A 12655-nucleotide genomic window follows, 5' to 3' on the forward strand; every position below is an offset into this window, starting at 1 on the left:
AGCAGAAAAATGATGTGGCAGAAAGGATTTTAGAAAAAAAAATTCACCCCCTTTTATTGAGCCTTTACACAGTGGAAACTAGATTTAATTAAAACATAGAGCAGCATGGGAAAGAGCTGTCTTGGTCATTTTCACTTTCAAGCTCATTAAGATAATGAGGAAAGACTTTTCTTGTAAATGTCAACCTGAAATAGGATATCTTGGTGTCCAAATTAAAAGAACAAAGATAATACCTACAATAATACCAAAGCCTGTGCTAAAATTTTCTTTCTTAAAAAAATCTCCTGCACTGAAGGAAAATAGTATAAATTACATCACCAACCTTCAAAAGTTAGCATGTAAAGGGTATTCTATCTTCAAACCATTGCCTAAAATATTCCATAGGAAATTTATCGGTAAAAAGCAAATCAAGGGACCTCAAATGCACTGATTTATAATATTCTTAAATATTAAAAAGGGAAAGTAAACTAGCTATTTATGGGTAAGATGAAGCAAATTTCTAGCATCTTTAAAATGATTATACAATTTCTTTAGAGCTGAGCAGTTTAAGTAGAAATAAATACTAGTACGCACTAGAAGAGAAGGTTTAATAATTGATAAAAATGTACAAAAATATTCAAATCAGAAATGCTTTAGAATGTGTACCACGAAGTCAATACTTCTCAGTGAGTAGGGAAGGTAAAAGCCCTCCTCAATGGAAAAAAAAAAAAGGAGAGAGAAAGAAAACAAAAAAGAAAAAAAAATTGGATAAAAAAAAAAAATCAAGACAGCTGTTAAAGAAAATGTTTTAAAGTCAACATTGATTTTTTTTTTCTTTTTTGACAAGTATATTGCAACTATCACTTAAAGATTGGTGGCACATTCTTTAGTAGGTCCTTAAGGCAATATATTTAATCTAATTTACAATTTGATTCGATGTTAACTTTTTTAAACATCACCTCAAAATAGATGCTCAAAATAATGCCCTCACAATAGCCTTTTTAAAATGTCAGATGTTTCATAAAAAATAACGGTGGCTTTATTACAGCAGTGCTTATTGCACCACTAGAGTTAATGGTCTACCAAGTTTCCATCAAAAACACCCATTTCTTACAAGCTCACCATAATAGATCACATTGGCTGTAACCAGTTGGGTAGTGCACAAAAAAGCAGATTTATTGGTTGCTGGTGCTTTTTTTTGTACTACGATATTATCAAAAAAATTGTCATATATCTTCAAAATCCAACTTCTAAAAGTAAATCAAATCACCTCATGACTTAAGACTTTAGAACAAAGTAGAGACATTTGCAGTTATCAGTAAATTGCCACCTTTAATCCATCCTGCAGTGCCCTATGAAAGGGTCACAGAAAGACAGTTATGACTGTAGGAAAATATGATTCTTGATACAGAATCAGAAGTTATTTTCAATTTCTTTTGCTTATATAAAGTCCACAATAACAATACTTAAATGCACTTTTTTTTTTTCTGTGATACAATTAAAACCCAGTGTTATTTAAACTGAACTTAAAATAGAGTCCCTGGTCTGAATTAGACTTTAAATCATACTGTAAACATATATTTGGTATAATTTATTGATCATCATCCAGTTGCTCCAAAAGGGTTCTTCTGCGCTTTTCTAATTCACCTTCACTCAGTTCACTGCCAGAAGTATCCCAATTACCCTGAAAAGACAATGAACATAATTACAGATGTTAGTAGTCAGAAGATTATAAAGTAATAAACCTGTGAGAAAAGAATCAAGATTTATATGGATTCTCTTCCAAAGAAGCACACATTTTACAGGGTTAAAAGCCCATCAAATGGATCTATTAGTGGAAAAAACTTGAATTTTGAAACCAGAACGATATACACTGGTTTTTTTCTCTTCCCTTTTACGAAACTGAATGAGGCTTCTTGTTTCTTCTTATTAGAAAGCTATGTGCTTACATACTTGGTAATATATTTGCACAGATTTCTAGGTAGCACTCTATTCAGAAAGGAAAGTATTATTATACTCTAAGATTCTATTGTTCAAACATACTACATTTACAAGCAGGGCAAGATTTAGACAAAATAAACAAAAACATGGCATTCTCTGAGAAACACAACCTTAGTAGAGTGGGTAGACTTCATCCAACCTCTTTTAAAAATTGTTTAACCCACTGTTAAGAAAAAGTACTAACAGAGGAAGGTAGGATTTCATTCTTTACTACGGTTGTCATTAAGACTCACCTGTTGCATACAGATTTAAAAACCACCACAAAAAACCCCTGCTCTATATCAACTGGATCCGAATATCAAAAGGTAGAGAGGTAGGGACCAGGGCTAATCTACATGGTTAAGGATCTCTCTCCACTGATGATTCCTAGGCGTTAATTACCCTTGCGAAAGACATTTGAATAGGAAATTGGTGAAGAAAGATTTGCATTATCATGTGCTCTGCCATTCACATTTACATTATGTATATATGAGAAACTAATTATGTAACATGATAATAAAGTCTATATTTGGCTTGTATTCTCTTTTTCTTTTGTGTTCACCCATTCCCCAATTCATATTTCTAAATGTTACTGCAATGCTACCTTTTGAAACTAGTAAAGGTGGAACGATGACAACTGTGGATATCCAAAGAATCCCTGCAGAGTCTATATTTTATATCCCTTAAACAAAAAGAAAAAAAAATCCTTAAAAATTGATCAGAAAACACCCACTGTCACTTATTAGTGAGAATGTACAAACCAGAGACCATATTCTTTCTTAGTGTAAATGTTAAAACTATAGTTACAGAATGCTGTTATTTTATAAGGGATATAAAATTTGGGACAGTCAAATCAGGTCATTCATGACAGTAAGTATTAGAAAACCTTTTGTAAGAAAAGCAGTTAACTGATATTGTTTCCCTCAATGGCAGCAAAACTGAAAGTCAATAGACTTCTTGAAACCACTTTTCTATTTTTGTAAATTTAAGAATAAAACAACCGAAATACTTACAGAATCTTTTCCAGTCTTTTTCTTAGGTGATTTGTGTTTTGATTCTGATCTTTGTCTAGTTCTATCTTTTTCACTTTCCCGATCTTTTTCTTTTTTATCCTTGTCTCGCTCAGCATCTGATTCTGGAGAGTCCTATGTAAATAAAGTTACTTGTTTGTATTTTCATAGAGATGTCATTCCATCTTTTAAAAATCCACATACAGATAATATTTAACATGCACTCATAATATTAGTGTTCCTAGAGTGGGAAAATATAATTTGAATTGTTAACCTCAAGTGTTTGATAAAATTTCCCAAAGACTTATGGAAGGAGACAGTCTTTCCCATGAGTAGGATGACATTCTGATAATGGTAAAACACCACTAAAAAGAAGCCTCCCTACTACTTTAGATAGGTTATATTACATAAATACAGGTGACATTTTTTTTCTTCTGTTGTGCTGAGCATTGAACCTAGGACTTCATATGTGCTAAGCAAGTATGTACTTTTACCACTGTGCTACATCTCCAGGTCAGATATTCTATTTTCTTACCACTCCAATGTACTATCAGTTGATTTAGATATAAAATATTGCTGTTAGCTTAGCTGTAAATGAAATTCTTTCCTTAAAATTACTGCTGTAAATGAGAGATTTCCTAAAATATAAGATTCATGCCAAGAATCTCTCAGATATGCACAAATTTATTTGAGCACCAATAAAAAATTCCAATGCAATAAGTGATATCCTGTTGAATATATACCTAAAGATGAAGAACTATAATCACTGAAAAGTGGTTGTTTAAACGTTAAAATTTGTGTTTCTCAATAACAGTTGTGATAAACACACATACCCACACTTTTGGGTCTGTCTTGAAGATTAAAGGCAAGGGTAAGAATTCTGACACTGGCATGTGTATTTGTTTGAAGTTTACCAAATGATTTTAATGTAAGGTTAACTACAAAAGTCTGTACACGCCTAAACTAGACTACAAAGGATTAGGTGGGAGAAGGTTCTAATAGCCACTGATAAACCAAAGCCTAGGTTGAATGTAAAAGCATGAATCTTGCTTACAGATTTATGTCTCCTCTTCTTGCTTTTCTTCTTATGCTTTTTTGATTTCTTATAACTTCTCTCTGAAGAGCATAAAAGGAAAAATAAAGTGTAAGAATTTGAGGCAATAAAAGGGTCAATAATTTTGATCAATAACTAGAAATCTCACCAGACTCAGCACTAGAAGAATGTTCTGAAGCAGAACGGGACTCTGAACGCTGTCGTTTTTTCTTTGAATGACTGTCATCATCATCTGAATCTGACCCCTAAATAATACAAATAATCTAATTCACAATGATGCTACTAAATATTTTAGTACATTCAGGGTGCCATCTTTAAACTTCCTTACCGATCGGGAGCGGGAACGTTTCCTATGATGTTTTTTAGATTTCTTAGAATGTTTCTTGTTCTTTGAATGATGATGTTGACATTCATGCTACCAGGGTAGAAGAAAATTTCAAGAATTTACATTTGCTTTACATAGTGGATCATAAAGTCTTTTAGAAGTCACACAAAACCTTCTTAGATTGAAATGCTACATATGTAGGATATAACCCCTGGAGATCATGCAAAGAATCATTAATCATTTTAACAGTTTCTGTTTTTTTCTTACTCATGCTATACCCACTAATTTAGACATCTAAATAAAAAATAATCTTAAAAGTATTAGTAGTGAGAATAGGTTTTTTTAACATGGGGGTGGGGTGGGGTACCAGGGATTGAACTCTGGGAAACTTGGCCACTGAGTCACATCTTCAGCCCTGATTTATATTTTACTTAGAGATAGGGTCTTCACTGAGTTGCTTAGCATCTTGCCCATGCTGAGGGTGGCTTTGAATTTGTGATTCTCCTTCTCAGTCTCCTAAACTGCTGGGATTACATGTATGCGACACTGCGTTTGGCAGTAAGAACAATTTTAACAAGAATGAAAATGTTAGCAGGAAAAATTGATAGTCTAGAAAGGTATAAAATGAAGAATAGTCCCAACTGCTTTCAATAACAATGAAATAATGAAAAATAGTGACATTTTTTTAAATTCTTTTTTAAGAATCTGGCTTTGTCTAACAAGTTATGCAAGGCACTAAGATAAAGAATAACCTCAGAGACACACTTGAAAGGGGAAGTATTGCAATAAAAGCTTCTTGATCCTAAACATGTGTATTGCTTTGGAAATGGACTGTTTCAACCACTTAAGTGGAAACAAAGAATCTGCCTCAGAAAAAAACCCTTAGCCTCTTGTCTCAATGAAAGTAACCTTTCTTTTCTACCTCAAGGCCCAAATTAAAAATCTGAATGTATTTAGACTTTCTGTATGTACTATCTTTAGCTCCATTTACCAAGTCATTAACTTATCCCCAGCCAAAATGAAAAAAATATAGTTGGAGATTCTTGAGTTGGGGAAAAACAGATAGGGCATTATCTAGATTGGAGCATTTCAAAATTCACAATATAAGCAGGGTGCAGTGGCACATGCCTGTAATCCCAGCAATTTGTGAGGCCAAGTTAGGAGGACTGCAAATTCAAAGCCTGCCTCAGCAACTTAGTGTGACCCTGTCTCAAAAAATAAAAAGGGCTGCGGATGTAGCTCAGTGGTAAAGGGACGCTGGATTAAATCCCTGGTACTGGGGCAGGGTGGGGAGTGGAAAATTCAAAGTACATTCTAATGCTTGGGAATCTGGCTAAAAATTAAGATTCACAAGTTGAATTTCTATGTGATTGGGCCTGGTGTCTGTATTTCTAAGAAATTCCTAGATAATTCAGATGCCATTGGTCTAAACTAAGGGTAGAAGAGAGCTCAAAGGCAATAGGAGCAGATACAGAGGGAGCTGTGAAACAATATGCGCTACATGAGTACATAGTAGCAGAAGAAACTGTTAACAGTGATATTAATCAATAATAATAAATCCAAAGAGGTAGTAAACAGACAAGTAATCTTTGTGCAGGATTACAATGCTAACATTACGATTATGAATTTGTATAATCTTTTGGTTTGTTGCAAAGTATCAGCTTATTAAGAGAACTTGTTGAAAACATTGACCCTGGAGCCAAAAATCTTGTGCGGGAATCCTTGTCCTGAAAGGTACTTCATATTTCACTTTGCCTTGGTTTACTGATCTGTAACTTCATAAGTTTTTTATTTGAACACTGCTTAATAGCATCAATATTATTTTTGAATCATTATCAATTGAGCATATTTACAAGTAACTACCTGAAACCTTCATCGAAGCCTGCATATTATTCGACTACAGGAACATTTTCATTATGCACTTTAATAAAACTATTTGCTCTATTTTTTTTTCCCGAGAAACTCTCTGGGTTTTCTGTACATCCAATGAAGAATATAATGCCTGAAACATCCTTAAAATAGGTTTTTTTTTAATTGCTTTATAACAAAATTTTAAGTTTTAAGTTTACTAGTCAATCAATGAATTTCTGAAAACTATTAAAAATATATACATTCTTTACACACGACTCTGGATATTCCCGTGAAAACTTGCAGTTTATTTCACTTTAAAACTTTCCACAGAAAGAAAATATTCCCTAAACTTCCTATATTTGACAAAAGCAAGTAAATGTTAAGAAATATATTTTGATCATTCAAAAATTTTAAATATTTTGTATGTTTTGTAGTATTTCATTCAGTTATGAGAATAATAAAATTACCTCAAGCACATGCATAAAATCTTTAAATATTCTTTTCCTTTCAGACTCTAGAGTAATGTCTTCAAATGCTGGCTCTTTTACAAATCTCTCCCGGATCTGAAAAAAATCAGTAATGTGATAAACATATGAATGCCAAGGAAAAGTATACCAGTATGCTTTTGAAAAAGAAATCAAATTAACAAGTAAAAACTGTGATAAGCTCATCCTCTAAAAGTGTACTTATTGTTTTCCTCAAAAGCCCAAATTATTAATATTCATAAATGTAGAGTCACAGCTGACCTAATAAATGTTTTATATACTCTACAAATTTACCTTATTATTTGGCTTTAAAAGGGAAAATAATTAAAATTTTTTTATTTTCAGTTTTTTTTTTTTTAAATAAAAACAAACAAGAAAATTTCCAAGTACACATACATCTTCCCAGACAGCATCCAACTCTATTGGAGGAGTGGCTTGTTTCAGCATGCTCTTGAATGCAGATTCTTTTCGTTTCATCTTCCGAGCCTCCTCTTTTTCTCTTTCACGTTCACGGGCTTCTGCCTTTTCTAGTAACTATTAGAAAATTATATTTAATCAGTTATAATAGTATGATTATTACTAGTGTTATCTGAAATTCACTGTTCTAATTTAGAAGTATTCTTACATCATTCCTACGGACTAATTTATCTATAACATTAATTTAAGCAGAGCAAGCTTGCCATAATCTTTCATCACATACATTATTTGTTTTACTTTGCCCTACCGTATAAAATCCTATTTACATCCTCATATCAACAGCAATTATTCAAATAAGTTTTAGCTAAATATGATAAAAACTGCACTACAAAACTAGTTATGTGTTAAAATTACTTACACTATTGAAAGCCAACTTGATATTTCCAGCATCTAATGTAGTCGACCTTTTAGTTGAACTGATTATTGCCACAAAGTCTTCAAAAGTAGTATTTACTTCAACTACAAATCCTTTGTCCTAAAACCCAGAAACCTTGTTATAAAATAACAAAAAATCACAGGAATACAGTAATAATTTGTAAAATGGACTACAGGTTAATAGTCAAGAATAAGTATGCTTATTTACCTTTAGAATGTCTTTTATTATCTTTTTTTCATCATGATAACGTGCTTTAAGATCCTCAACATAAAACTTGAAAAGATCAAGTGCAGTTGATCCTAATGAAAAAACTAAAGAAGTCAAAAGCTAGCTCTAACCAAAGAGCTGCAATTACTTTTTGTTTATAAAACAAAAATAAAATAAAGCACCCTTTACCCAACATAACCACCTTCCCTTGGGCCCATTCCAACTACTTTTGAAACTAAAAGTTTGTAAAGTAAAGAATCTCACCAGGCTGACCAAGCATATTAGTGAATCGAATATCAGAACTAATAGTTGGATACAATTCCATCCAAGATGACATAGAATGAAGCTGTCCATGTTCATGCAATTCATCTAAAAATATCTGGGGAAAAAAATCATATTTTAAAAGTTATCTTTATGTACATTAGACATACAAGTGCAATACAAAAATACACATTAAAAACTTAGCAATATTTAAAACTATTCCATTAATGCTATCTCAAACATGTTTTTAGGTACAAAAACATTTGTTATTTGATGAAAGTAAAAACTACTTTCACACACACAATTATCCTTCAGGAAAAAAGTAACTTTAATATTACATTTTCTTTCTAGGCTTTATTTTCTGGTCCCTCAAGATAAAATATCATTTCTGGTGGTTTAAAAAAAATACACACACACACACACACCTTAACTTAAAATAATTGATATTACCTATCTAAAGTAATGAAGCTAAAGAATAATTCTATGCATCTGCAGACCTTAATTTGAAGATCACTGCTCTATCTAAAAACTCTATCTTGGCTTCATACTTCTGAGACACTACACATTTCCTTGGTCCTCCCTTAAAGTTTCTCGTCAATCTTTTCTATACTTGATGTAAATTCAGAGACCAAGGTTTTTTGTTGTTTTTTTTTTTTTTGTTGTTGTTTTCTCTAATTAGTTATACATGACAGTAGAATGCATTTTGACTACATCATACATAAATGGAGTATAACTTCTCATTTGTTTGGTTGTACATGATGCAGAATTACACAGGTCATAAAACCATAAATGTACCTAAGGTACTAATGTCCAATTCATTCTACTATCATTCCTATCCTCATGCTCCCTCCCCTCACTTCATTCCCGTCTGTTTAGTCCAAAATACTATTATTCTCCCCCAACCTTATTGTGAATTAGCATCCGAGTATCAGAGAAAGCATTGGGCCTTTGGTTCTTTGGAATTGGCTTATTTCACTTAGCATCTCAGTCTCCAGCAGTTCTATCCATTTACCACCAAATGCCATAATTTCATTCTTAAGGCTGAATAATATTCCATAGTATATATATATATATATACCAGTTTCTTTATCTATTCATCTGTTGAAGGGCATCCAGGTTGTTTCCATAACTTGGCTATTGTGAGTTGAGCTGCTATGAACACTGATGTGGCTATGCCACTGTAGTATGCTGATAGTCCTTTACGTATAAACCTAAGAATGAGATAAGTGAATCAAATGGTGGTTCCATTCCAAGTTCTCTGAGGAATCTCCATATTGCTTTCCATAATGGTTGTAGTGATTTGCAGTCCCACCAGCAATGTATGAGTGTACCTTTTTCCCCATATCCTAACCAACATTTATTGTTACTTGTCTTCTTGATGATTGCCATTCTGACTGGAGTAAGATGAAATCTCATTGTAGTTTTGATTTGCATTTCTCTAATTGATAAAGATGTTGAACATTTTCTTCATATATTTGTTGACTGACTGTACTTCTACTTCTGTGAGATGTCTGTCGAGTTCCTTTGGCCATTTATTGATTAGGTTATTTGTTTTTTCGATGTTGAGTTTTTAAAATTCTTTGTATATCCTGGAGATTAATGCTCTATGTGAGATATATGTGGTAAAGACTTTTTCCCATTCTGTAGGCTCTCTCTTCATGTTATTGTTTCCTTTGCTGTGAAGCAGCTTTTTAGTGATATTCATCCCATTTATTGATTCTCTATTTTACTTCTTGCACGTTAGGAGTCTGGTTAAGGAAGTCAGTCCCTAGTCGACATGTTGAAGATTTGGCCTACCTTTTCTTCTATCAGGATCAGGCACAGTGTTCTACTGCTTAAGTCTATTATCCACTTTGAGTTGATTTTTGTGCAGGGTGAGAGAGAGGGGTTTAGTTTAATTTCATTTGTTACATATGTATTTCTAGTTTTCCTAGTACCATTTGTTAAAGAGGCTATCTTTTTTTCAATTATGTTTTGGCTCCTTCGTCTAGTATGAGATAACTGTATTTATGTGGATTTGTCTCTGTGTCTTCTATTCTGTACCAATGCTTTATGTATTAGTTTTGGTGACAATACCATGCCATTAAAAACAAATAAACAAAAAAAAAAACTATGGCTCTGTAAGTACTGGTATTGTGATGCCTCCTGCTTTACTTTTCTTCCTAAGGACTGCTTTGGTTATTTTGGGTCTCTTATTTTTCCAAATTAATTTAATGATTGCTTTTTCTATTTTTATGAAGAATGTCACTGGGATTTTAATAAAAATTGCATTCAATCTGTATAATGCTTTTGATAGTATGGCCATTTTGACAATGTTCATTCTGGCTATCCAAGAGCATGGGAGATCTTTCAATCTTCTAAGGTCTTCTTCAATTTCTTTCTTTAGTGTTCTGTAGTTTTCACTGTAGAGGTCATTCACCTCGTTTTTTTTTTTTTTACCCCAAATGCAGATTGCAGAATCACGTCAGTTACACATCCACAATTTTACATAATGCCCTATTAGTAACTGTTGTATTCTGCTACCTTTCCTATCCCCTACTATCCCCCCTCCCCTTCCCTCACATCTTCTCTCTACCCCATCTACTGTAATTCATTTCTCTCCTTGTTTATTTTCCCATTCCCCTCACAACCTCTTATATGTAATTTTGTATAGCAATGAGGGTCTCCCTTCATTTCCATGCAATTTCCCTTTTCTCTCCCTTTCCCTCCCACCTCATGTCTGTTTAATGTTAATCTTTTCTTCCTGCTCTTCCTCCATGCTCTGTTCATAGTCGCTCTCATTATATCAAAGAAGACATTTGGTTTTTTTTTTTTTAGGGATTGGCTAGCTTCACTAAGCATAATCTGCTCTAGTGCCATCCATTTCCCTGCAAATTCCATGATTTTGTCATTTTTAGTGCTACGTAATATTCCATGGTGTATAAATGCCACATTTTTTTAATCCATTCATCTATTGAAGGGCATCTGGGTTGGTTCCACAGTCTAGCTATTGTGAATTGTGCTGCTATGAACATCGATGTGGCAGTGTCCCTGTAGCATGCTCTTTTAAGGTCTTCAGGGAATAGTCTGAGAAGAGCAATAGCAGGGTCACATGGTGGTTCCATTCCCAGCTTTCCCAAGATTCTTCATATTGCTTTCCAAATTGGTCGCACCAACTTGCAGTCCCACCAGCAATGTACAAGTGTACCCTTTTCCCCACATCCTCGCCAGCACTTGTTGTTTGACTTCATAGTGGCTGCCAATCTTACTGGAGTGAGATGGTATCTTAGGGTGGTTTTGATTTGCATTTCTTTGACTGCTAGAGATGGTGAGCATTTTTTCATGTACTTGTTGATTGACTGTTTATCCTCCTCTGAGAAGTGTCTGTTCAGGTCCTTGGTCCATTTGTTGATTGGGTTATTTGTTATCTTATTGTCTAATTTTTTGAGTTCTTTGTATACTCTGGATATTAGGACTCTATCTGAAGTGTGAGGAGTAAAAATTTGTTCCCAGGATGTAGGCTCCCTATTTACCTCTCTTATTGTTTCTCTTGCTGAGAAAAAACTTTTTAGTTTAAGTAAGTCCCATTTGTTGATTCTTGTTATTAACTCTTGTGCTATAGGTGTCCTATTAAGGAATTTGGAACCCGACCCCACAATATGTAGATTGGAGCCAACTTTTTCTTCTATCAGACGCAGAGTCTCTGATTTGATATCAAGCTCCTTGATCCATTTTGAGTTAACTTTTGTGCATGGCGAGAGAAAGGGATTCAGTTTCATTTTGTTGCATATGGATTTCCAGTTTTCCCAGCACCATTTGCTGAACATGCTATCCTTCCTCCATTGCATGCTTTTAGTCCCTTTATCGAATATAAGATAGTTGTAATTTTGTGGATTGGTCTCTATGTCCTCTATTCTCATTGGTCTACCCGCCTGTTTTGGTACCAGTACCATGCTGTTTTTGTCACTATTGCTCTGTAATATAGTTTGAAATCTGGTATCGCTATACCGCCTGATTCACACTTCCTGCTTAGAATTGCTTTTGCTATTCTGGGTCTTTTATTTTTCCATATGAATTTCATGATTGCTTTCTCTAGTTCTACAAAAAATGCCATTGGGATTTTGATTGGCATTGCATTAAACCTATAGAGAACTTTTGGTAATATCGCCATTTTGATAATGTTAGTTCTGCCTATCCATGAACAAGGTATATTTTTCCATCTTCTAAGATCTTCTACTTCTCTCTTTAGGGTTCTGTAGTTTTCATTGTATAAATCTTTCACCTCTTTTGTTAGGTTGATTCCCAAGTATTTTATTTTTTTTGAGGATATTGTGAATGGAGTGTTTTTCCTCATTTCCATTTCAGAAGTTTTGTTGCTGATATACAGAAATGCCTTTGATTTATGCGTGTTGATTTTATATCCTGCCACTTTGCTGAATTCATTTATTAGTTCTAGTAGTTTCTTTGTAGACTCTTTTGGGTCTTCTAGGTATAGAATCATGTGGTCCGCAAATAGTGATAATTTAAGTTATTCTTTTCCTATTTTTATGCCTTTAATTTCTTTTGTCTAATTGCTCTGGCTAGTATTTCAAGGACTAAATTAAATAGAAGTAGTGAGAGAGGGCATCCCTGTCTTGTTCCAAATTTTAGAGGGAATGCCTTCAACTTTTC

General features: G+C 33.6%; 1 protein-coding gene across 10 annotated transcripts in view; it reads right to left on the reverse strand.

The window, feature by feature from the left end:
* Window positions 1-570: 570 nt before the first annotated feature.
* Prpf40a (pre-mRNA processing factor 40A) overlaps window positions 571-12655 on the reverse strand; it is a 56748-nt gene continuing 44663 nt past the window's right edge. For 6 of the 10 annotated variants that reach the window (XM_078017422.1, XM_040294310.2, XM_013365135.4 and 3 more), the window contains 10 exons: window positions 8009-8123; window positions 7745-7848; window positions 7520-7636; window positions 7081-7218; window positions 6667-6762; window positions 4352-4438; window positions 4172-4268; window positions 4024-4085; window positions 2973-3104; window positions 571-1663 (listed from right to left, as the gene is read on the reverse strand). In XM_078017422.1, the coding sequence (XP_077873548.1) occupies window positions 1571-1663; window positions 2973-3104; window positions 4024-4085; window positions 4172-4268; window positions 4352-4438; window positions 6667-6762; window positions 7081-7218; window positions 7520-7636; window positions 7745-7848; window positions 8009-8123 (1041 nt within the window). In that variant the 3' untranslated portion in view covers window positions 571-1570. The remainder of the gene's footprint in view (window positions 1664-2972; window positions 3105-4023; window positions 4086-4171; window positions 4269-4351; window positions 4439-6666; window positions 6763-7080; window positions 7219-7519; window positions 7637-7744; window positions 7849-8008; window positions 8124-12655) is intronic. The other 4 variants (XM_078017423.1, XM_040294309.2, XM_005315796.5 and 1 more) reach the window with 1 other exon arrangement.

Source organism: Ictidomys tridecemlineatus, chromosome 7 (genome assembly GCF_052094955.1).
Source record: "Ictidomys tridecemlineatus isolate mIctTri1 chromosome 7, mIctTri1.hap1, whole genome shotgun sequence".
Taxonomy (NCBI): Eukaryota; Metazoa; Chordata; class Mammalia; order Rodentia; family Sciuridae; genus Ictidomys; species Ictidomys tridecemlineatus.